Genomic DNA, 26,760 nt, shown 5'->3' on the forward strand with positions numbered 1-26,760 from the left:
CCATCTTATGTGCATGGGGGTCTCCCGACTCTCCTCTAATAGCAGATGTTGGGGGAAGATAAGGGTCGGGTTGTTGGATTTCAATTTGTCCAATCCTCTTGTTCAGCTGTGCCGCTGTCAAAGTCTGGTAGCAATTTATTCCCTTCTTCCTAATGAGAGCACAGGCTGAACCTAGCATGCACCGTATGGGGAAGGAATAAGCGTCGGCCAAATGGGCTTCCAGCCTAAAACCAGGGCGTGCGGCCGGCTGCACAAGTGCAGATGTTTACAACGGGAGACAGTTATTTCTATAGGATTATGCCATTGACTAGTGCGCCACCTGCTGGACAGCGTCGTCATTTCAGTGCAAATGTAATCCCTTATTTTATTTTTTGTTTTTTATACTTTATCTTTTACTTTACCTCTTCATACAGTGAGGAGGAGGAAGACCATGGGACTCAGTGGTGTGATAAAACATTTAATACCTATACTGGGAGTACTCCTTTAAGGGTACGGCTACATTTAGGAGGTCGGAAAATCTGAAACATATCTGCAGTTTCGTGCGGATTGTGAGGCCGATTTTCCACAGATTTGCTGCGAAGGATGAAATCTGCGGTAGATATCCGCAACATAAATGAACATGCCTCAGTTTTAAAATTTGTCAAGTTATTTGCTGTTTCTGGTGCACCCGCTCATCTACATGAGGCCGTACCTTAGAGGGGTTTTCCACTTTGGACAATTGCTTTTTACTTAGAAGGGTCCTTATATGATTCGCTGATCCGAGGGATCTCCAGCGATCAGCTTGCAGTCTATGGGGGGAATCTGCAGGGAGTGTTTGAATCCCCTGCAGAGCCACCCGCAGGAACTAAGAGGTATTACACAGTTCCTATTGAAATCTGTGTCAAGCAGCTGTAACTACATTCTGGGAGTTGTAGTTTCCCCGCAGCTTGGAGACCACTGGTCTAATGCATCTCGGCGAGACATGCTCTTTGTATCTCCGCTCTACGGTAAGGGTTGGGGTTCGTGAACAGATTTGCACAGACATCGAAGACCAAGTTGATTGCAATGCAGAAGTTTATTCTCAGTCAAAAAGCATTAAAAGCTCAAAAGACACCGCAAACCCACAGCCCATGAATCGCAGGAAAGTGCAGGGAAGTGATTGTGGCAGCAGAGTTGCGTCACACGAAGCAGATGTACGTCCGGTAGAGTCACCGCCGCGCCTGGTGCCGGATCTCTTTGCTTTACATCTTCCTGGAAGGATGAAAAAGAGTTAAAAAAGTTTTTTGGGCTTAGTTGTCCTATAATGAATAATTCTGCAATTTCTTTTACACATTTTGCATTTCAGTTCCTTGTCATCTTCAAGATGTGTGCTTGTTGTCAGTGAATAGAAGCATTTTTTATTTATATATAAACATAGGCTGAAAACCTGCCCTGATTATGTGATACTAGAGAGATCTTTGACATACTCTTAGGCCCCTTTCACACGGGCGAGTATTCCGCGCGGATGCGATGCGTGAGTTGAACGCATTGCACCCGCACTGAATCCCGACCCATTCATTTCTATGGGGCTGTGCGCACAAGCGGTGATTTTCACGCATCACTTGTGCTTTGCGTGAACATCGCAGCATGCTCCTCTTTGTGCGTTTTTCACGTAACGCAGGCCCCATAGAAGTGAATAGGGCTGCGTGAAAATCACAAGCATCCGCAAGCAAGTGCGGATGCGGTGCGATTTTCACGCACGGTTGCTAGGAGACGATCAGGATGGGGACCCGATCATTATTATTTCCTCTTATAACATGGTTATAAGGGAAAATAATAGCATTCTGAATACAGAATACATAGTACAATAGGGCTGGAGGGGTTAAAAAATAAATAATTTAATCCACTTGATCGCGCAGGCGGCTTCTCTGTGAGCAATAGGACCTTTGATGACGTCACTACGCTCATCACATGGTCCATCACCACGGTGATGGATCATGTGATGGACCATGTGATGAACGCAGTGACGTCATCAAAGGTCCTATTGCTCACAGATGAAGACAGAAGAGATGCCGGCTGCGCGATCAAGTGGATTAAGGTGAGTTAAATTTTATTTTTGTATTTTTTTAACCCCTCCAGCCCTATTGTACTATACATTCTGTATTCAGAATGCAAATATTTTCCCTTATAACCATGTTATAAGGGAAAATAATACAATCTACACAACCTTGAACCCAAACCTGAACTTCTGTGAAGAAGTCCGGGTCTGGGTACCACAGTCGGTTTTTTATCACGCGCGTGCAAAACACTGAACATCGGAACGCAATCGCAGTCAAAACTGACTGCAATTGCGTTCCTACTCGCAATGCACCGGACCTTATCCGGACACGCTCGTCTGCAAGGGGCCTTAAAGGGTTTTTCCTGGTGTTTAATATTGATCAGTATCTGAACGGTGCGGTCCGACTCCCAGCACCCGGGGGCCTGAGGATAGGTCTTCAATATTAAAAGCCTGGAGAACCCCTTTAAGAGCCCATTTCCATACCTTCCTCCCTGCACAGTGCGGCCAGTGTCAGACTGCAGGGGCACACCCCCGACTGGTAACACCCAGCTGGACCTTCACTGCAGACTGCTAGCAATTCACTCATGATTTCTAGTAGAAATAATAGAGGAACGGCACAACATAGAGCCGTAAGAATAGATTCTCCGGAATTGTTATTACATTGGGAATGCAAGTCGTTACTAAAAGGACATGTCAGGAGAGGGGGCGGGTCCTCTTTAAGGCAACTGATGATGTCACTGGGATTTTCTTAGTGATGTCACAGGTGGAAAAACATGTTTGACTCCCAATTTGTGGTATATTTTAAGCCCTGTCTTGATACACCCACAAAGCCTCCCAGCAGTGCCCACTTTGGGGGGAGGGGGGCACATATTACAAGTCAAGCCCCTCTGTGGTCCATTGGTGGACCAATCCCACATTAAAGCCTCATTCACACACCAGTGATTTCCAGGATTGGAGCCTCCGCAGACATAAGCCCCTGTTCTGTTTAGAGCCGCACCTGGTTTTGGCTCAAAATCACTGATGGAAATCACTGATCAAAACACTGAGGTGTGAATGAGGCATACGAGGTACAGTTTATAACCACACCCGTCATTAGGTGCCTCTATGGGTCTTTGCTGTTAGGCAGGGTGATCGGGTGCAGATGCCAGGCAAGCTTCTAGTCTTGCGGGCTAGTGCCAATGAGGGCACCGGGCGTATATGTATAAAATGGGACAAACTCTCTGCAGACAGGAGAACGTCTGCGCTAGAACTCCCCTCCCTGCTTCCATAAGCCCCTTGAGCTCAGAATGAGAACGGGTCACCACCCCTGAAGCCAGCTTCTGGGTTACCACTCCCAATGCCAACCTCTAGGTTACCACCCCTGATGCCAGCCTCTAGGTCACCACCCCGAAGCCAGCTTCTGGGTTACCACTCCCAATGCCAACCTCTAGGTTACCACCCCTGATGCCAGCCTCTGGGTCACCACCCCCCGATGTCAGCCTCTAGGTCACGACCCCTGATGCCAACCTCTGGGTTACCACCACTGATGCCAGCCTCTGGGTTACCACTCCCAATGCCAACCTCTCGGTCACCACCCCCTATGTCAGCCTCTAGGTCACCGCCCCCAATGCCAGCCTCTAGGTTACCACCCCTGATGCCAGCCTCTGGGTCACCACCCCCGATGTCAGCCTCTGGGTCACCACCCCTAATGCCAGCCTCTAGGTCACCACCCCTGATGCCAGCCTCTGGGTCACCACCCCCGATGTCAGCCTCTAGGTTACCACCCCTGATGCCAGCCTCTAGGTTACCACCCCTGATGCCAGCCTCTGGGTCACCACCCCAAATGTCAGCCTCTGGGTCACCACCCCTAATGTCAGCCTCTAGGTCACCACCCCTGATGCCAGCCTCTGGGTCACCACCCCCGATGTCAGCCTCTGGGTCACCACCCCTAATGCCAACCTCTAGGTCACCACCCCTGATGCCAGCCTCTGGGTTACCACTCCCCATGCCAGCCTCTGGGTCTTTATCCCCAATGCCAGTATCTGGGTCATTATCCCCAATACCAGCCTCTGAGTTATCATGCCCGATGCCAGTATCTGGATGACCATTTTGCACCCTTTATACACGGTAGTAATCTCACGCAATGCAAATATCCATGAGGTTGATATCACTGTCCCTTTATCTGATGTGGAATTTGATGCGTGATCAGAAGGGAGCAGAGTCCTCTATGTTTGTCGGGTAAAAATCCTAATTCTGCCAAGTTGGCGCCCTGCACCGCTGGGTAATGTGTTTCTTCATCCACTTTGTTTGAGCAGTGGGATTGCGCAGCACAATCTGAATTATTTATTAACCTCTATCTGTTTTGTAGGTTGGCAGTTTGGACACTGACGAGGTGAACTGTAGACTGGAAAAATCCAAAGGGGTTTGCAGGTACTTTTATATTACTGGCCTTTTTATATCTGATTAGCGGGGGTCTGACACCCCGCACCCCTACTGATCAGCCGCCCTGTAGTCACCACAGCTCTGTCCATTGTGCAGCGGACGTAGCTGATTACCATTCACTTCAATGGGCGCTGCACTGCAGTAACCAGCTCTGACCACCACACAGTAGACGGAGCTGTAGAGTTCCGGCAATGCAGCTACTGCAGAACAGCTCATCGCTGGGGGTCTCGCCGGACCCCCACTGCTTACATATTGACGGCCTATGCTGAGGAAACCTCATTGAGACAGACCCAAAGGGTACTAAGAACCATTTAAAGGAACACTCCAATGTGAGGGGGTGAAGCATGAGACAATCAAAGAATGGCAGAGAGAGAATCCTTGTGTCGCCCTGCGCTAAGAATAACAATTCTAGGCATTAAAGGGAGTTGTCGATTTTTTTATTTTATTTCCCTAAATCTGAACTGCCGTCGGAACTGCCTGCCGGATCCGCCGATCTGGATGCAAACTGAAATCATTTGTAGACGGATCCGGATGCGGATCCGTCTCACAAACAAATGCATTGCAAGAACGGATCCGTCTTGTATTTTTATTTTTTACAGTATTAAAGGTCTATGCATGCGCAAACCGGAAGGACAGATCCGTCATTCAAGTATTTCTAATGCCGGATCCGGCACTAATACATTCCTATGTAAAGTAATTTTACGGCATTACGGCAACTGATCCGGAATTTTGGACGGAGATAATACCGCAGCATGCTGCGGTATTTCCTCCGTCCAAAACGCTGTTCAGTGACTGAACTGAAGACGTCCTGAAGGGATTTCTCTCCATTCAGAATGCATTAGGATAAAACTGATCAGTTCTTTTCCGGTATTGAGCCCCCTTGGACGGAACTCAATGCCGGAAAACAAAAACGCTAGTGTGAAAGTACCGTAACATTGATGAAACACAATTTTTCTACTTTACCTATGGAGCTCCACACTCTGGAATCTCAGTGACAAGTCTAGCCGTTCTCTCCATGAGGTCGGGATCTATTGAATTCAAGTAATCAAGCTAAAAAAAATAATATAAAATTAACATTTTACATGTATCACCCACAAGTTATCCACATTATAAGATATGGCTGGTTTCCCCTAGGTGTAACAAAATAATAATAAAACCATTTTATAAACTTTAAACTTAAAAGGGGTTGGCCCATGTCGCACTTTGGTGGCATAATGTTAGGATATTCCACCAATGTCCGCAAATCTCTCTAGAATGGGGTCTTCCAAAGCAAAGAAGAGATCACCGCGCAAGCTCAGCTACCCTCCATTCACTTCTATAGGAGTGCCTGGAGAGGGGGCAGCGCATGTGCGGTGCGCTCTCCTTCACTTCTATGGGAGTTCCATTCTAGAGATCGGTGCAGGTCCCACCTTTGGCAATATGCCACCAAAGTGCAAGATGGGCCAACCCCTTTCAGTGTCTGATCGGTGGACTCCGACTGCTGGGACTCCCACCGATCACGAGAAAGAATTTCCTTAAACGGAGTGGCGGAGCACGACGCCCCCATTCAAACTCTACATCGAAGATACCTGAGCAGTATTTTCTAAAGTCCCGTCGATTTTGAACGGAGCGGCAGTGAGCATGCTCGACCACCGCTTCATTTGAACGGGGACATTGGGTCGCTCATTCTTCTAACCATTGATATTGATAGGTTCAAAGGTTGTAAGACAATCCCTTTAAGGCTATTTTAAAAGCCCATTAGTAGCATGGTGATCGTGAAGGATCTGCTCATCAGAAAAAACTATTGAAATCAGATGGCCCTGACCTAGCGCCAATGTGAACAAAGCCTAACTGATCGTATTATGTCAGGTGGAGGACAATAGTGGGCGGGTCCGTGACAACGGTACATGAAAGAGAGGACAGTAATTGTCGTCAATGAAGGACTAGACAGAACAAGTAATGGACGAGCAATGTCATCCCGTATACATTCTATACAATATGGAGGGTCTGGTACTCACCGCCCGTGGCTGTATTTCAGGCCTTGCTCTAGAAATACTATCTGCAAAATTTTGCGCAGTTCTATTCTTGTGATCTTCTTCCATTGCGTTATAGAATGCCCGAGGCTGTGGAGAAAGCAGCAATGAGAGTGGAAGGAGGAAGATGCTGTAAGTTCCCCATGCACGGACCACCTGGTGAGCTTGTGCTTATCCACAGGAGCCGATCTGAGCAAGCAGAGCTACAAATCACTGAGCGCATCAGTCTGAGGTTTCAATTAGTGTTGAGCGAACTTGCAATTTGCAAGTCTGACGTTCGGGTTATCTAAGAATCCCGTTATGGATTCCGCTACCACGGACCATAACGGATTTCTATGAATGACGGCACGCACCACGGAAGCCTATAAGAGCAATGCTGGCCATAGACTTCTATTATGACGGAATGCCTCTTATAGGCTTCCGTGGTGCGTGCCGCCATAGAATTCCGTTATGGTCCGTGGTAACGGAATCCATAACTGGATTCTTAGATAACCCGAACGCCGGACTTGCAAATCTCAAGTTCACTCAACACTTTATTAGAGGCTATGTACACCTTTGGGGGACAATTTTTTTTTTTTTATTGCATTGTACAAATTTTGTGCTTAAAAATCATAACGCCGTATCAGCATGAGGGATCGGTCTTGTCAAACTAATTTAATCAGTTTCTTACCTCATGTACCCCTTTCCCATTTTTTTTTTTTTATCAGTTTGGACCCTCCTGACCCGTTTTCACCGTGTAAACCGATCCCTCTGGTTTGTTTCTCCGTCCTGTTCGCGGCACTTTCTGTGGCTGCATCCAACCAAACCCATGATGCACTTCTCCTTTCTTTGCCACAGCTCCAGCACCGCCCCTAGTTCATAGCTCCTCCCACCCAGCTAGTTCCATAGACACTCCCCTATCGCTGCCCCGCCCATGGACATGACATCACAGGAAATAAGAGAGAGTTGCATGGACAGAAGAAAAGAAATACATCAAACAGGAAAACCGCAGACAACGCAGCTAAGGCTACTTTCACATCTGCGCTTTCCCTTTTCCGCTATTGAGACCCGTCATAGGATCTCAGTAGCGGGAGGGGGGGGGGAGACGCTTCCGTTTTTTACTGATTCATGACGGATCCAGCAAAAACTCTGGTGTGAAAGTAGCCTAAGCTGGCGATCAGAGCAGCACTGAATGTAATACCTGGCTGAAATGATCCTCACAGCAGTCGTATCTGTCCACATCACCGCAGGCTTTGTACACAGTCTGCTTATATTTTGGGTTAGGTTGTGGACCTCCGGTTGAGTTGGGAAAGTAATTGGTTTTGCCCACTGCATGGAAGTAAAACAGGTTAGTTAAATATGCCCTCCACTGTGTGTAGCAATGGAAAACGATTCTGATCACATTTTGTCGCACCAATGTTGCGCGACAATTTTTTTAGTCTATGGTGTTGCACTGCGACATGACAGTCGCAAAAAAATCCATTGGAGATGTAGCATGTCGCATGTTGCAGTGCGACACCATTATAAAAAATGTTGCGCGACAAATGTTGCAGCGTCGTTGTTTGTGCTCTATTTGTCGCGCGACTTACATGTCGTCGTGTAGAGCCAGCCTTAGAGGAGAGAGAGCACTGATGCACTGTAACGAGCACTGCACCTGTGTATGGCTCGGATTACACTATATCTGGTGGGTACATTGTATCCATAGACTTCTAGGAACCAGATGTATGCCCAAAAAAAAAAGTGTCCTTAAGGCCTCATGTACACAGGCATTGCCCGTCCGTTCCGTGCACAATTTGCGATCCCCAATGCACAGGCAACAGACGGATCCAGACCCGTTCAACTTGAATGGGTTCCGTGATCCCCTGCGCACCGCAAAGAAATAGAACCCCACGGAAGCACTCCGTAATGCTTCCGTGGGGTTCTGTGCCTCCCTTCCCCACGGCACTTTCCGGATTGCGGACCCATCCAGGTGAATTGGTCCACATCCGTGATACGGTGCACAAATGGCAGGGGCCCGTATATGGCGGACCCTGATCACAGTACGCGCACAGGCCAGCCGCGTGCATGAGGCCTTAGGCGGATGTCTAGCTGCCATCTGCGGCTATGCCAGCTAGGCTTTCCAATACAATAGCATCTTAAAAACTTTGTATATGTTTGGTGTATGGAGTACATTCATTTGGGCTATACATCTTGCCTATATATCATAAGTCCATCCAAAACATGATTCGGGGGTGTTCACATTCAATGACAGCAAGAAGAGATCTTGAGAATGGTGAGAAATAATAACCCACAGTATATTAGCGAGTTGCAGAACGTTCTAGTATAAAAAGGGGTTGGGTATGATCGCTGGGGGTCTCCTATGTAAATGGAGTGGAGTGGTAGCGGCTATGCCTGACCACTTCTATGGGCCTGCCGAAGCGAGTCGAACGTGGTCCAATAGAAGTGAGTGGAGCAGTGGTTACACAGGTGACTTGGAGACCCCCGTTATTGTAATTAGTGGAGAACCCACCACCAGCAATCGGACATTTATCGCCAACCCCTTTAATTACATAAATACCATGAAGCCCTTTATACGTGTAACATTCCCCCACAAACGTATATTAAAGGGGTTATCCAAGACCTATAATGCTTCCCCCCAAATGCCGGGGTCCCTCACACAGATTGTACTTACCTTGCTTCCCGGCACCCGTGTCACTTCTGATGCCGGCATGGCCAGCACTGCATCTCTGGGGGAAGGGACGCAGCCAATAGCAAGCTGCGACCTAGCGTCACCCAATATGCAGGAGATGCAGCAGCGGCTGTGGTGCCGGCATCAGAAACTACTGATCATCTGTTTGAAGAGGCCACAATGCTCCCGGATCCTCGACCTAGGCCAGTGACATCACATTTATCGCTCACATGGCTTAGAAATGAATGGGCCTGGGATGCAGTACCAACCACAGCCACTATACAATGGATGGCGCTGTGCTTGGTGAACTTCGAGGAGGCTGCGGAGCTCACTGGAACGCCTCAGTCAGTCTCTTCAAACAGCTGATTGGCAGGGGTGCCGGGCGTCGGACCCCGACCAATCACACACCGATGACCTATCCTGAGGATGCGTAATCAGTATTAAACACTCGGAAGACCCCTTTAAGGCAGTGTTAGAAGGTAGAAAAGTCGGGCAAGATGGTTAAGACTAACATACCTTGGTCAAAGGTCATGAGTCCATCCTGCTGGTAATTGTTCACACAAACAATGGGACGATTCACTTCCAGTTGTGCAAAGTTTGGTCCCAATCGAGCCCTCTGCGCATCAGCGTAGGCAAACGCACGAGCCTGAAAGGACATAAAAAATCTGCTAGACTGGCCCACCGGGGAGGCGGGGGATTCCTCAGTGGGCCCCCAGGCTCCTGCACCCGGAGATAAGACAACCGTGCGTGAAAATCGCACCGCATCCGCACTTGCTTGTGATTTTCATGCAACCCCATTCATTTCTATGAGGCCTGCGTTACGTGAAAAACGCACAAAGAGGAGCATGCTGCGATTTTCACGCAGCGAACAAGTGATGCGTGAAAATCACCGCTGGTGTGCACAGCCCCATAGAAATGAATGGGTCGGGATTCAGTGCGGGTGCAATGCGTTCAACTCGCGCATCGCATCCGCGTGGAATACTCGCCCGTGTGAAAGGGACCTAATAGAACAGTCCTATCTTTGTCTGTAATGCCAACAATTAGGGATGAGCGAATCGACTTCGGATGAAACTTTGGAACCGAACCTGCAACTTAAAGGGCACCTGTCACCGGGATTTTGGGTATAGAGCCGAGGACACGGGTTGCTAGATGGCCGCTAGCACATCCGCAATACCCAGTCCCCATAGCTCTGTGTGCTTTTATTGTGTCCAAAAAAACTATCCAAAGTCGATTCACTCATCCCTACCGACAATAATAGGACATGTTCTATCATTTTGCAGCACGGCCATGCTGACATACAGACACGGAATGCACACGGAGTCATATTTTTTATTTTTGCGGCCCCCATTGAAGTGAAGTGAACGGTACAGAGACGGAAAAAAATAAGTTAGTGTGCAGGAGCCCCCAGAATCAGTTACACTGGTGGGCCCTAAGTCCCCCAGTCCGACACTGCTCTCCAGTGCACGGTTTTGTCTTTAGCCAGACCCTTTACATTGCATTTGATGGTTTGCTCAACTTGCCTAATAGGCGGGTCAAATTTAAGAAAAAAAGCAAAAAAAAAAGTTGCTTTTTTTTTTCTTCTTCAATACTTTGCTCTCCCTTATGATCATACAATGACTTTTAAAAAAAATCAAGAAACTGAATTGAAACAGCAAATGTGAGAGCCTAAGGCTGCATTCACACGTCCGTGGTGTGTTGCGGACGAGCAAATTTGCGGGTCCGCAACACACCCGTCCGGCACCTCCCATAGAAATGCCTATTCTTGTCCGCAAGCTGCCGACAAGAATAGGACATGCTCTATCTTTTTGCGGAGCTGCGGACCCGAAGATCGGGGCCGCGCACCGCAAATGCGGATGCGGACAGCACGCTGTGTGCTGTCCGCATCCATTCCGTCCCCATAGAGAATGAATGGGTTCTCAAAATTGCGGAACGGATGCGGACCCATTTTGCGGACGTATGAATGGACCCTTACCCTAACCTTTACAGCTGGATCGCATGGCTGACAACAGGTGGAGCTGAAATGTTGACCGTTTCCAATGGCAACCAGAAGAATTTTTAAAGTGGCTCTGGATATGCGCTGAGACCCTTCCACAAATTAACGTGAAGTTGTTACAAGCAGAATTCCGTTTTTCCTTTTACTTACGTCAAATGCTTTATCCGGGGCTGCCTCTATTCCTGGACATAAGTTACCCGGGCAAAAGGCCGCCTGTTCCACCTCTTTGAAATGGTTTTTAGGGTTTTCATTTAAAGTAAGTATTCCTATTTCCATCAAGGGGTGTTGTTCTTCATCCCATTCCTGAAATGAACAAAGTACAGAAATGTAGACCGAGAAATACTTTATGACCTACAGTAAATGTGGATAGGCAAATGTCATTTTAAGTGGATGTCCATGGCACTATGGCAGCTCATTCCCTCTATGGGAGGTGCCGGAGAGGACATGGGCAATTTGGTGGGACCATGCATTATACATTTTTCTTAAAAATTTGGTACTGCTTCCAACGGCTGATATTCACTTACCCTAGTGATGTCAGTGAAGCAACAGGGCATCGCCTCGCTTTGTTCCTGGGTCATTAATTGCATTTCCAGTCTCCATTGTGGGAAATTTCCATTCTTTATTGAACAATACAAATCCCTGGTCGCATAATCTGGATCCACTCCAGCTAATCGAATGGCTTCGTCTGTGGCCAAGAATCTTTCTTCCTCGACAGGCTATAGCAATTCAGAAAAGAAAAAAAGTCTTTGATCGTACACACCTAGGGCCAGATTTATCATTAGCTCAGGTCAGAATAATGGAGTGAAAAAGTCCCAAAAAAGTCCCAAACGCTAAAACTGCGCACAAATTTGCGACTTTTTTCTGCTCTGCACTATGCTCGCCAGTTTTCTGAAAGTGGGCGTGTTTTCTTATGTAAATGAATCTCTAGACAGATTTACTATTGGGACTATTTAAAAAAGTCGCAAAAAAGTCGCAAAAAAGTCCCAATTTCACTCCAGTGAGGACCATGCTTATCTTATGAGACTTTTTAATAGAACATGCGACTTTTTCATAAAAACGTGCGACTTTTGTAAAGCTGCTTACTGACGGATAAACTGCTACCGTCAAACCACATTTATCACAGTCTTAAAGGGCCGATCATAAATCTGACTTGGCTAAAACTGACTTTAGCCATATGTGAAAGTGGAGTGAGCTGTCAGAGTCATGATAAATCTGGCCCCTAGTGCTTGCATGCTAAATGTACAGTAATATCCCTTGGCCTAACCTCTATAAAGGCAAGCGCCCGCCTGCTGTGGGCTGACACTGAATTGCTTCCTATGCTACCATGATATTGTCATAGTGGCTTCCTGCAAATGCCACTAGGGGGAGCTCTCTGCATACAGATTGATTTAGCTCTCCCTGACTTCCACGGACACAACTGTGTTTTTCATCCTTCTCTTGACCATCAATCTTTGCGGATTTGACACGGGCCCATTCATTACTATAGGCCCACAAAAAAAAAAAAAAAAGGACAGCACACAGATGTCATAGCTTGACAAGAAGTGTAGCATGGGTGAATAAAGAGAACTTCATATGTTTTTCACCACGGAATCAGGAATGCTGCCTCATTTTTTTGGGACATATACTGTACATGCTGCCAGTTTTTTGCTGTTTTACACAAGAGACATCTAAGGTCAGCGATCGGCACTAAAGCCAGCGGCAGACCTTTTAAGCCCTCAGATGCTGTGGCCAATTCTGACCAATGCACCTGAGGTGGTTTTCCCCGGGAAGGCTGCGCTACTGGGGTCTGGACGACTTCCCTGCGCGGACATGGCAGGAAACTGTTTGTTCTCTGCAATAACCTGGGACTCTCTGAAGGAACCCAGGCTATTTCAGCTGTAGTTCCTATCTAGGCCTGCAGGTGGCAGGGCTGCATAGGAAGATAGTGAATCTCCTATACACTGCAATAGTAATTCATTGCAATGTTAGGTGAAGCAATCGGAAGTGGACTTTAAAAATAGTAAAAAAAAATTTTTTTAAATATGTAAAAAAAAAATACAAATCGCCTCATTTTCCCATAATAAAAAAAAATCATAGGCATCGCTGTATCCCAAATCGACCGGACTATTAAGGTGTATATGTATTTCTCCTGTACAGTGAATGCTGTAATGGGGGGGGGGGGGGAATCAAAAATGTGCAATTTGCAGTTTTTTCGTTGCTTCACCTCCCTCAAAAAAAATTTATAAAAAAATCGCCCCACAATAAATGAGCCCACCCACAGCTCACTAGACGTAAATATAAAAAAGTTATGTGGCTAAGAATATGGTAAGAAAAATATATATTTTTAAAGTATTAACCCCTTCTACCCTGGGCCAGTTCTCACCCTCCTGCCCAGGCCATTTTTTGCAAATCTAACATGCGTCACTTTATGTGCTAATAACTTTGGAACGCTTTTACTTATCCAAACCATTCTGAGAGTGTTTTCTCGTGACACATTGTACTTCATGTTAGTGATAAATTTGAGTCGATATATTTCACCTTTATTTATAAAAAGAATCCTAAATTTATAGAAAATGTTTTCACCGATGCCAGCGCATACAGCAGGGGCTCGGCTGTCAGTGACTGCCCTGATCGGGCAGGTGCTGGGGCTTAAGTCACGTCTCGCGGGAAGGGGTTAAAATGCAAGAAAAACGATGCAAATATGGCATCGCTGTAATCTTACTGACCCAGAGAGTGAAGGCCGCAGGACAGTTTTAGCCCATGGGGAACACCGTAAAAACAAAACCCATAAAACTGTGACAGAATTGCTGTATCCCATTTGGATTTTTTTTTTTTTTCTCCAGCTTCCTACTACATTGTAGCAATATTAAATGGTGACAAAAACAAACAAACCTTCATACGACTATGTGAATGGAAAAATGAAAAAGCTATGGCTCTGGGAAGGAAGGGAGTAAACAAGGAAAATGCAAAAAACGAGGCTAAAAGGGTTAAACAGCACATCATTTTGGACTTAAAACTGAACGATGGATACCTCTCTATGTAAAGAAAATAAAATTGGGGGTCAGCCAGCACATCCCAGCACGCAGGTGCACGTCGCCATGGCTGAAAGCACAAAAGCAAAAAACAAACAATGCAACAGCACTCTGCAAACACAAATAATACAGCAAATACAATTGTGCCATAGTCACTATAGAAAATGTAAAATGCTGAGTTATAAATGTGAGATTCTTGGCAAATACAGTTTGCACAAAATTATTTGTGGCCGTTTGCCAGCATCAAGGCGATCTCATTAAGACGTCGTAATGAGATCTCCTTGACGTCGGCAGACGGGCACAAATAATTTTGTACAAAATATATTTGCCAAGAATCTCACATTTATAACTCAGCATTAGCATTTTGCATTTTTTTTAAAGTGAGTATGGCATGGTTGTATTTGCTTTTATTATTTGTGTTTGCATTGTTTGTTTTTTGCTTTTATACCTCTCTATGTACAATTTCCTGTAGTTTTCACACTGACATGTACGGCACTTTTTCACTTAATGCCCCAGGCCAACATAAGGAAAGAGTGGATGAGATACCCACCGTAAACTGGAATTTGCAATACGTATGCTCTCCAGCAGCATTGACAAGTCTAAAAGCATGACAAGCATAAGCTTCCAGGGTTGTGTATCCATCCGGAATCCCATCGTCAGAGTACAAATGCATCATCTGGAGGAGAAGGCAAGAGCAGAGAGTCACTCATACATAGCCTCTGTGACAATGAGAAGCCAATGTGGTGGCCCAAAGATTCTAGTTTACCAAAGCCTAGTGTTCTTCCCCCTGCAATGAAGCATTTGGGTTCACATAACCCAAAGGTTGGCAAGACATCTTCCCAAACTCATTACCCCTAGGTGGCAGGCAAAACCTATTTAAAGGGCATCTGTCAGCAGTTTTGTCCCTATGACACCGGCTGACCTGTTACATGTGCGCTTGGCAGCTGAAGGCATCTGTGTTGGTCCCATGTTCCTATGTGCCCGCAGTGCTGAGAAAACGGATGTTTTAATATATGCAAATGAGCCTCTAGGAGCAACGGGGGCGTTGCTGTTACACCTAGCGGCTCTGATTTCTCTGCAACTGCCGCGCCCCCTGCTCTGGCAGAGTCAAGCAGTGAAAATGTCATCACACCTGGAACTGTCAATCAAAATGCAGTTGTAGAGAGAGCAGAGCCGCTAGGTGTAACGGCAACGCAGCTGCCAAGCGCACATGTAAGGGTACTTTCACACTAGCGTCGTTCGGATCCGGCAGGCAGTTCCGGTAACGGCAAACCGTATGCAAACGGAAATCTTTTTTTTTTTTCTGGATCCATTAGACCGTTACCGGATCCGTCTCATCCGGAATAACCGATCCGGTATTACATTTTTTTCGCAAATAGCTCCTCCTATATCCAGGCGCAGACCGGAAAACCGGATCCGGCAACACGGCAATTTCCCGAACACTTGGTACCGGATCTGGCATTAATACATCTCTATGGAAATAAATGCCAGATCCGGCAAGTGCGGTAGTGTTCCGGGATTTTGGCCTGGAAAAAATACTGCAGCGGTTAAATACCGTACAAGGGATGGAACTGAAGACGTCCTGATGCATACTGAACCCATTGCTTTCCATTCAGAATGCATTAGGACAAAACTGATGTTTTTTTTTTCCGGTATTGAGACCCTTTACTGGATTTCAATACAGGAAAAGAATAACGCTAGTGTGGAAGTACCCTTACAGGTCAGCCGGTTTCATAGGGACAATTCTGCTGACCGATGCCGTTAAAAATGGTTGTCTGGTGGGAATACAATTTTTATAGATAGGGGGTTGTCCAGGTTTAAATAAAAAGGTTTTGTTAATTTTTTCCCCAGCGCCACGCTTGTGTATGGGTTGTGCTAAAGGGGTTTTCCGAGATTGATGACCTATCCTCTGGATAGGTCATCAGTATTTGATCGGGGAGGGTCCGACACCCCAGCAGTAGTGCCCGCAGTCTTCGCTCTGCTTTTCCTAGGCTGAGTGAGGACCCATTCATCGGTCCTATGGCCTCGTCCCCATAGACGCGAATAGGGTTATGCAATGTACGTTGCTGTGTGCTTGGTAAGCTGAGAGAAGACCATGGTGCTCACAGGAGCGCTATCCAAATGCCACATCTCTCAAGTGCCACTCTTAAGTGCACAGACTGAATTATACCAGAATGTAATATTATGGATATTGAATCCTCTTTGTCATCACTGCCTACTGACCATCACCCAATTCTCTCATCTCCAGGTATGTCTGCATTGAACCTAACTGCTGCACCCAGCTTTTCCAACGTCTGATATTGTCCACCCCCTCTCATCTCTCCTTCTAAATCCTGGTATGTCTGCATTGAACCTAACATGGCTTTCAGTATCACTCCTACGCTGACGACACACAAATCTACCTCTCTGGTCCAGACATCACCACCTTACTATCACGAATCCCACAATGTCTATCTTCTATATCATCCTTCTTCGCCTCTCGCTTTCTAAAACTTAACATGGATAAGACAGAATTTATAATCTTTCCCCCATCTTGTTCAACCCCCTCAACAGACCTATCTATCACGATCAATGGCTGCACACTCTCCCCGGTCAACAAAGTCCGCTGCCTTGGAGTGACCTTGGATTCTGCCCTTTCCTTCCGACCGCACATCCAAGCCCTTTCCACCACCTGCCGCCTCCAACTCAAAAACATCTCCCGCATCCGCGCTTTCCTTAACTTTGAATCTGCGAAAATTCTTGTACATGCCCTCATCATCTCCCGCCTAGACTACTGCAACACTCTCCTCTGTGGCCTTCCATCTAGCACTCTCGCACCCCTTCAATCTATCCTCAACTCTGCTGCCCGACTAATTCACCTCTCACCCTGTTACTCCTCTCCCTCTCCCCTCTGCCAATCCCTTCACTGGCCCCCCATTGCCCAACGAATTCACTTCAAAGTACTAACAAATACATACAAGGCCGTCCACAACCTGTCCCCTCCCTATATCTCTGAGCTACTTTCCCCATACATCCCCACACGCACTCTCCGATCCTCACAAGACCTCCTTCTCTCCTCTATCATCGCCTCTTCCCACAATCGCTTCCAGGATTTCTCCTGCGCATCCCCCACACTCTGGAACTCGCTGCCCCAACATATCAGACTCTCACCTACATTGGAATCCTTCAAAAGAAACCTGAAAACCCACCTCTTCAGACAAGCCTACAACCAGTGACCCTGCTGCCTCTATACCGCCATGACATACTTCACCCGCACCTACTGTGTCCTTCTCCCATACCATGTAGATTGTAAGCCCTCACGGGCATCGCCCTCTCTCCTTCTTTACCAGTCTGTAACTCGTCTTGTTCCTGCTTAGTGCACTTGTCTGTATTATGTATGTGCACCGCTTATCATATGTACAGCGCTATGGAATGAATGGCGCTTTAATAATAAATAATAATAATATTGCCTTCTCAAACAGCTGATCGACGGAGGTCCCGGGTGTTGGGTCCCCGCCAATCAGATACTGATGACCTATCTTAAAAATCTCAGAAAGTCCTTTTAAGTACTGCAGCTCAACCCAATCGAAGTGAATGGGTCAAAGCTGCAATACCAGAAACAGCCACGTCAACAAGAGTGGTGCTGTTTCCGAGGGGAAAAAAAAGTCAGGTCCATTTATCTAATCTTAGACAACCCCTTTACAATTTTTCTTTCCATATATTGATATTTGTTATATAAATTATGTACCGCAAGTGCAGACTCGTTGTTCAGGGTCATAAAATCCCACAAGTTGCTGTCATTTATAAGATTAGTCTTCGGATCGGGTTTCATGGCATGATTGAGAGACGGGAACTGTGGAGAGACGGAGAAGAGGAAGGATCTAGTAACACAGCCATAGGTTTGTATTCACATTACTGAACCACATTTACTGTATATGTGTGAAAGTCCGTGAAAGTGGAGGCCCTGCCACACGACAGCCGCTCCGTCCTCTCTAGGGTTGGCTGATTGGATTCTACTCTCTTGTTTGTGGATGTGGAATGTTCAACTGGTTATTGCCCTGGCATTTCCCGTTGCTGTGATGAGCCAATTCAGGGCTTCGGCTGAAAGAAGTCCTCATGAATAGTATTTGCGTCTACTGACCTTCATAGCATCACAGACGAAGAATGCTGGAGTGCTGATGCAAGCCATATCGACGTTCGCTTCCTTTGTATAAAACTTTGCAGACAGTCCACGAATATCTCGTACAGTATCCGCAGATCCTTTTGACGGACCTACAAATGAAAACCACATACATGAAATGCAACATGTGGATGATAGTAAAACGATATTGTCATTGCATAAAAGCATTCAGTGGGTTCCTAGGCCAACAGTTTCAATGTTCATTAAGAAAACAGGTTCATGTACAGTAATATTGAACAACATATGGCTGGACCTAGAATGCTTCTTTAATGCTTCAACTTGCATGTACAATGATCTCTGTATGGCACTACAGTTAAAAAGCCTGTCTTTATTACACAGATGTCATTAGAGTGCTCTATGTACTGCACAGATGTCATTAGAGTGCTCTATGTACTGCACAGATGTCATTACAATGTTATATGTACTGCACAGATGTCATTACAATGCTCTCTGTATGGCGCAGATGTCATTAGAGTGCTCTCTGTATTGTACAGAAGTCATTAGAATGTTCTCTGTATGGCACAGATGTCATTACAATGTTCTCTGTATGGCACATATGTCATTACAATGTTCTATGTATGGCACAGATGTCATTAGAGTGCTTACTGTATTGTACAGAAGTCATTAGAATGCTCTCTGTATGGCACAGATGTCATTAGAGTGCTCTATGTACTGCACAGATGTCATTACAATGTTATATGTACTGCACAGATGTCATTACAATGCTCTCTGTATGGCGCAGATGTCATTAGAGTGCTCTCTGTATTGTACAGAAGTCATTAGAATGTTCTCTGTATGGCACATATGTCATTACAATGTTCTATGTATGGCACAGATGTCATTAGAGTGCTTACTGTATTGTACAGAAGTCATTAGAATGCTCTCTGTATGGCACAGATGTCATTAGAGTGCCCTCTGTATTGGATAGAAGTCATTAGAATGCTCTCTGTATGGCACAGATGTCATTAGAGTGCTTTCTGTATTGGACAGAAGTCATTAGAATGCTCTCTGGCGCAGATGTCATTAGAGTGCTCTATGTACTGCAGAGGTGTCATTAGAATGTTCTCTGTATGGCACATAAGTCATTAGAGTGCTCTCTGTATTGGATAGAAGTCATTAGAATGTTCTCTGTATGGCGCAGATGTCATTAGAGTGCCCTCTGTATTGGATAGAAGTCATTAGAATGCTCTCTGTATGGCACAGATGTCATTAGAGTGCAATGAGTAGGTGTCATGTAATGAGTAGGTGTCATTAGAATGCTCTCTGTATTGTACAGAAGTCATTACAATGTTCTATGTATGGCACAGATGTCATTAGAGTGCTTTCTGTATTGTACAGAAGTCATTAGAATGCTCTCTGTATGGCACAGATGTCATTAGAGTGCCCTCTGTATTGGATAGAAGTCATTAGAATGCTCTCTGTATGGCGCAGATGTCATTAGAGTGCTCTCTGTATTGTACAGAAGTCATTACAATGTTCTCTGTATGGCGCAGATGTCATTAGAGTGCTCTCTGTATTGTACAGAAGTCATTACAATGTTCTCTGTATGGCACAGATGTCATTAGAGTTCTCTATGTAATGAGTAGGTGTCATTAGAGTGCTCTCTGTATGGCGCAGATGTCATTAGAGTTCTCTATGTAATGAGTAGGTGTCATTAGAATGCTCTCGGGTCATTTAAATGCTTTGCGCATGTTACATTTGTTTCTAGAAGGCCATCTATGAAGTACAGAATAAAAAAATATATATTTTAGGAGAATGTTTTCTGTGCATGAGCCTCTCGAGTGAGATTAGCATTTAGAATGCTCACTTTAGGCAGAGCAGGATTAGGTGGACCCTGAGGCTTCTGCTGATACCATTGGCACATTTCAGATGATGAATTACCAGTATCCTACTCCTGTTTCAATACATAACTTACTTGTAGTGGAGAATCGAACAAACACTTTAGTTTTCTGTCCAATTTCACTGAACATTGATGCTTTGGTCAAATTAGTCATATCACGAGTCACCTCAAATATTCCGTATGCTCCTAAAAAGACCATAGATATTTAGTCACATTGATGAATGTTTTCAATTTTATACACAGAAAATCCTCATAGTGAAATGCTACTAGAATACACATGTATTCACACAATAAGGCTCTGTTCATACTAATGAGGTCCTTTCTCTCCTTGTGGAGAGTGTCAGAGACGGCAGACGGAGTGCTCCCTGGGAATAAGGATGTGCCGCTTAGCTTGCTTTAGAGAGAAAGAAAGCTGTTTCTTAATGCCACTTTGTGGAGCAGGGGCATACACAGATCTCACAGGGCCCCATAGCAAAGCTTAGCATGGGCCCCCAACCCACTTTCCCATTTTCCTTCTGACAGCCACACCCAGCCAACGCCAAGTGCAACGCATCAGATTTCTGCAAATTTACATTTCATTTTAATTAAGCGGAAGATATTTCTCCTGCTTCTCTTCTATTATAAAGCTGGCTGCCTGCAGCCACCACTAGGGGGAGCTCAATGCATAGGAATTCATGCAGCTGCAATTAAAGAGGTCTTTCAAGAATGAAATACAACAGTATCTGATCAGTGGGGGTCCGAGACCTGGGACTCCTGCTGTTCAGCTTGTAGTAGCGCCGCAGCCTCCTCGCTGCTTTCCCTAGGCTAAGTGATGACATGTTCACATCAGTCACATGGCCTAAGAACAGCTCATAGAAGTGAATGGGACTGAGCTGAAATACCAGGCACAGCGGCTGCAGAGTGTCAACCCACCAACGATCAGGTACTGATGACCTATCTAGAGAGCAACTAAACCTTTGTATCAAATTTTAATAAAACTTTTTCTAATATACTTTATTCATTAATTTTGTATTTTTACAACCCTATTTCCTCCCTTAGGGTCCATTCACACGTCCGTAATTTGGGTCTGCATTCGTTCCGCAATTTGCGGACCCATTCGCTTTCAGTGGGGCTGGAACGGATGCAAATCCACATTTCCTGGATCCGCATCCGCTTTTTCGGGATCCCCATCCGTTTTTTCGGGATCCGCAATTTCGTTCCTGGAAAAAATAGAACATGTCGTATTCTTGTCCGCAATTGCGGACCAGAAAAGGCATTTTCTATTATAGTGTCTGTAATGTGCGGATCCGCAAATTGCGGATCGCACATTGCAGGTGTCCGTGTTTTGCGGATCCGCAAAAAACACTTACGGACGTGTGAATGGACCCTAAGGCTACATTCACACGACCGTACTTTTGGCTCCGCATCCGTTCCGCAATTTTGCGGAACAAACGGGTGCGGACACATTCATTTCAATGGGGCCGCAAAAGATGCGGACAGCACACAATGTGCTGTCCGCATCCGTAAATCCGTTCCGCGGCCCCGCGAAAAAAGATAGAGCATGTCCTATCCTTGTCCGCAATCGCAGAGGAGTTAGTAAACCTCCGGGGGGGGGGGGGGGGCACGGGCAGGAGCAGCAATGAGCGCTCCTGCCCGTACTCCCTGCGCTGCTGCGGCCCCATTGATAAAATGTACTCCATACACTGATGAGCCGTACTGTGCTGGCCAATGAAATGAATGGGTTTGCACCCGGATACGGTCGTGTGAATGAGCCCTTACACTGACAGGTAAGGGCTCTTTCACACTTGCGTTGTTGGGATCCGGCGTGCACTTCCGTTGCTGGAGGTGCCCACCGAATCCGTAACACCGCAAGTGAACTGAAAGCATTTGAAGACGGATCCGTCTTCAAAATGCGTTCAGTGTTACTATGGCAGCCAGGACGCTATTAAAGTCCTGGTTGCCATGGTAGTGGTGGGGAGCGGGGGAGCAGTGTGCTTGCCGCCCGTGCGGCTCCCGGGGTGGCGTCGGGGCGCCCCATGCGCATGGATCGCGTGATCCATGCGATCGCGTGGTCCATGCGCGTGGGGCGCCCTGGCGTCGCTCTGGGGCCCCCCGAGGGCCGCGCGGACGGTGGTTGTGCTGCTCCCCCGCTCCCCACTACACTTTACCATGGCAGACAGGACTTTAGCGTCCCGGCAGCCATGGTAACTATTCAGAAAAAGCTAAACGTCGGATCCGGCAATGCGCCGAAACTACGTTTAGCTTAAGGCCGGATCCGGATTAATGCCTTTCAATGGGCATTGATTCCGGATCCGGCCTTGCGGCAAGTGTTCAGGATTTTAGGCCGGAGCAAAAAGCGCAGCATGCTGCGGTATTTTCTCCGGCCAAAAAAACGTTACGGTCCTGAACTGAAGACATCCTGATGCATCCTGAACGGATTTCTCTCCATTCAGAATGCATAGGGATAATCCAGATCAGGATTCTTCCGGCATAGAGCCCCGACGACGGAACTCTATGCCGGAAGAAAAGAACGCAAGTGTGAAAGAGCCCTAAGCTATGAGACCACACTTTGGGCATAGCCTAATGGGAATATACTAATGGCAAACTGTGGCATCTAAGGGGTTAAACTATCAGAGACCCACCTTAAATGGTCTCCTATCAGTGCCCTTTCCTCCAACCTCGTTGACCAAGGCTATTAGCAACATCGGGATTGCAAACAGCAATCTAAAGTGCTGGAGTAAGGGCAAGGGTGCACCTAGCCTTTCTGCTGCCTGAGGCAAAAACCGAAACGCCCCCCCCCCCCCTGCCAATTTCTTAACCTAACCCATTTGCCACAATGAAAGCTCTCATTGCCTATGGCCCTTCCTCTGCCCCCCCCCCCCCCCCCCCCCCCCTCTCGTCCCTACCTGGTGCTGCCTGAGGCGATTGCCTAACCTGGCCTCATTGATGGTGCGCCCCTGCGTAAGGGGTTAAAAAAATACATGAAATCAGGGCAGAAACCCCAATGGACTTCATTAAACCCCAATGGACTCCATTAATGCCTTTAAGGAAGGAAAGCTGTTAGATCGGTTGTCTCCAACCTCGGTGCTAGGATATGCCAGAAATGTCAGATAGGTGTAGGTCCCCCCCTCTGGAACCAGCGCCAGAACAGGGCCCCCAAAGTGAAGGGAGAGCAGCAACACATGCGCAGCCACCCCCCACGGGGACCAGTGAAAGGAAGGGATGCCACGCATGAGCGGTGCGCTCTCCTTCACTTCAGGGGCCATCATGGAGACAGGAACAAGTCCCAGAGGTGGGACCCGTACCCATCCGACCTATGTGGCCTTTCCTAGCGTTTTGCCATAAACGTTGAGATGGGGGGAACTTATTTAAGCCGTTGGAAAACTACAACTCCCAGGATGCAACAAAAGTTGGAGAGCGTCAATTTTAGACATTCATATCCGGGGAAGGATCGGGGAACTCGCTGCTCTTGGGTCTCCGGTGGTCTGGTAGGGTCACTTACCAGTTCCCTTAGCATGTACAACTCTCTCTGGAATCCTCTCTCGGTTAAAATGGGCGAGGTTGTCCATCAGCACAGTATCAGACATCAATGCGGGGCCACATTTGCCGACGGTCAGAGACCTTGATTCGTCTGCAACGGGGGCCCCAAAACTGGTGGTCAGCAGAGCGGGCTGCAGAAAAGAACAATGGAGGAGATGTAGTCAACATGGCCACGAAGGAAAATTAGGGCAGTTGCCTATCGCAACAAATTTAATGGAAGCTCTCATTTATCAGGTCTGATCGGTTGCTATGGGCAACTGCGCCGCTTCTCAAGTCTTCTTCGGACAGGACAACTTACGTATTCCATTCATTTCTATGGGAGTGCCAAAAATAGCTGAGCGCTGGCTCTGCTATTTCCGTAAAGCCCCATAGAAGTGAATGGAGGGCGGCAGCGCTTGCGCAGTGTGCTTCCCATTCATTTCAATGAGACTTACTATGGGCGCGCTAGGCTCTTTTCAGCAGTCCCATAGAAAAGAATGGAGGGCGACTGTGCATGCCCCCAATGTGCAAGAGGAGAATACCCCTTTATATCTAAAAAAAATATATAGATATAAAAATACTGAAAAGGGTCTGTTCACCTTTCGTGACCTTTCCTACGGATCACCTCGCGGTGGTGATCGTAATTACCTGATCCCCTCTCCATCGCCGGTCACTAAAAGTCAACAACCCCTTTAAATACAATTAGTTAAGCATGAAGCCCCCTCCTTGGCCAAAAAGTTCCAAAACAATAATTTTCAACATTACCTCTGTAGAATAACACATCGACATGGGACAACATTTGCCCTTGGTCAGACACCCTGATCCGTCTCCAACGGGGGCCCCATCACTGGTGGTCAGCTGAGCAGGCTGCAGGAAAGAACAATGGAGGAGATGTAGTCAACATGGCCTCAAAGGAAAATTAGGGCAGTTGCCTATCGCAACAAATTTATTGGAAGCTCTCATTTATCAGGTCTGATCGGTTGCTATGGGCAACTGCGCCGCTTCTCAAGTCTTCTTCGGACAGGACAACTTACGTATTCCATTCATTTCTATGGGAGTGCCAAAAATAGCAGAGCGCTGGCTCTGCTATTTCTGTAAGCCCCATAGAAGGGAATGGAGGGCGGCAGCGCTTGCGCAGTGTGCTTCCCATTCATTTCAATGAGACTTACTATGGGCGCGCTTGGCTCTTTTCAGCAGTCCCATAGAAATGAATGGAGGGAGACTGTGCATGCCCCCAATGTGCAAGAGGAGAATACACCTTTACATATATATAAAAAAAAATACTAAAATGGGGTTGTTCACCTTTCGTGACCTCTCCTACGGATCAACTCCCGGTGGTAATCATAATTTCATGATCCCCGCTCCATCGCAGGTCACTAAAAGTCAACAACCCCTTTAAATACAATTAGTTAAGCATGAAGCCCCCTCCTTGGCCAAAAAGTTCCAAAACAATAATTTCCAACATTAGCCTTTTAAACTGTACATAAAATTAGGATTTATCTAAATTCTCAGCTTTCTGTATCTGTGAGTGTTATGATGTTTCTCCTCTATTCACATCTAAAGCTAAGTTCAGAATCCTGCTGCTTTTCCTGTTACCAGAGAACATTGTGGATAGTTACATGCACTGGTGCAATAAAAAAAAAAAAAGAATGCTGCATTATGCTGTAACTCTGTTATTCCTCCTGGAAATGCATGAATAAATTGACAGGGTACGTCCTTACACGTGTGTGTGAGAATGTACAGGGACTCGTCCCATAGAGGGGGAGAGAATGGTAATTCCCAGCAGCTAATATGTTCATACCTTTCCAGGAGGAAGAACAGAGGGACGGCACAAGTCACTGATTTTAAGAAAAGATGGTGCAGAATTGTTATTTCGTGGAGAATGCAATCAGTTAGTAACACAGACACGTCAGGAGAGGTCATTTAAATTAAATCGAAGCATAAAATACATAAATGGTACAGACGGTGTAATATTACCTTGGTCGTCATGATGCTGGAATGAGTGATTTGATTGCGCAGAATGTCTCCCTGTATTTATAGGACCATGCAGCGGAGGTGTCCCGGCCCCATCCCTTGGGCACGCTTCTTCAGGACATGGTTTGTGTGTTGTTTATCCTGTGACCACGCTGGCACATGCATGCATAACTAAACAGCGGACTTGCCCCACTCACCCGCCGGCAGTATGCACAGATCATACACCTCGGGGGCAGTCACCGCTCTACATGGCTCTGTCAGTCTACAATATTTCTGTCCCCTTTTGTCTCTGCACTCGCCTTCACAATTAAAGCACCTGAAAAGGTGACCTTGAGACAGGGGCGTACATAGCAAGAATCTAAATTGGGACCCCGAGCCCCATTCATAGCCCCATCCCACCAGCCACATATGATACTGCATAAGAATAATGGTGCACACTGCGGAGGTGAATTTTGCTTTACTTGGTCATGTTCCATCGATACCAGAAAGGAAATAAAAGACAAAATAAAACACAAAAATGCCTAATCATGTGGTCGGGGACATACCTTACCTCCCCAACAGCAACACATACCAAAATGAAGCTCAAGGTACCTCTGAGCAGCATCTGGTATCAGCGTGTGTTGCCAAATTAACTCCCCAGCTTCTCCATATAAATACAACATTGCAGCACAAAATATCTCCCAAACAGCACTAAATAAATACCACCCTGAAGTACAAAGTACCCCGCATTTTTGTCCCCTGACAACCCCTCCTCCACTTGCAGCAGTATTGTCCCCGTTTAAATGTCTCACCTCGGACTTGCAGGATAGGAGCAGTGAGGCTGGAGTTAAAGGGAGAGAGCCTTCTGGTAGAAGGTAGAATGGAGTGGGTAAAAGGGGGTTTGACGTCACAGGTCACATGTTGCTGATGGTTAGGTAGTAAGAGGTATAATAGATGCTGTATGTACAGGTATATAGTATATACATCAGTGTACTGATATGTGAGATATGAGGTATAATAGATGTACTGTGTAGAGATATATAGGACATACAGCAGTGTACTGATATGTGAGGTACAAGGTATAATAGAAGCAGTGTGTACAGGTATATAGTATATACAGCAGTGTACTGATATGTGAGGTACGAGGTATAATAGATGTAGTTTGTACAGATATATAGTATATACAGCAGTGTACTGATATGTGAGGTA

General features: G+C 46.4%; 1 protein-coding gene across 1 annotated transcript; it reads right to left on the reverse strand.

Annotated features, from left to right (window-relative positions):
- Positions 1-1,035: 1,035 nt before the first annotated feature.
- LOC120981174 (vegetative catalase-like) lies at positions 1,036-25,699 on the reverse strand. The gene is made up of 14 exons (XM_040410695.1): positions 25,576-25,699; positions 24,364-24,465; positions 23,582-23,750; positions 20,176-20,286; positions 18,222-18,352; positions 17,829-17,933; positions 14,652-14,777; positions 11,615-11,806; positions 11,241-11,393; positions 9,614-9,743; positions 7,631-7,758; positions 6,436-6,540; positions 5,402-5,488; positions 1,036-1,230 (listed from the first exon to the last, which is right to left on the reverse strand). The coding sequence occupies exons 1-13, from the start codon at positions 25,585-25,587 to the stop codon at positions 5,402-5,404; spliced, it is 1,551 nt and encodes a 516-aa protein (XP_040266629.1). The 5' UTR covers positions 25,588-25,699; the 3' UTR covers positions 1,036-1,230.
- Between the last annotated feature and the right edge of the window lie 1,061 nt (positions 25,700-26,760).

This window comes from Bufo bufo, chromosome 10, assembly GCF_905171765.1.
Source record: "Bufo bufo chromosome 10, aBufBuf1.1, whole genome shotgun sequence".
In the NCBI taxonomy this organism is placed as follows: domain Eukaryota; kingdom Metazoa; phylum Chordata; class Amphibia; order Anura; family Bufonidae; genus Bufo; species Bufo bufo.

Excerpts from the sequence above, each read along its gene's own strand:
- LOC120981174 (XM_040410695.1), bottom strand. Across the intron at positions 14,778-17,828 it reads ACAACGAGTCTGCACTTGCG|ATGATGCATTTGTACTCTGA; the intron begins GTACATAATTTA and ends CTTCTCCTCCAG. Across the intron at positions 11,807-14,651 it reads ATTGCAAATTCCAGTTTACG|CCTGTCGAGGAAGAAAGATT; the intron begins GTGGGTATCTCA and ends GAATTGCTATAG.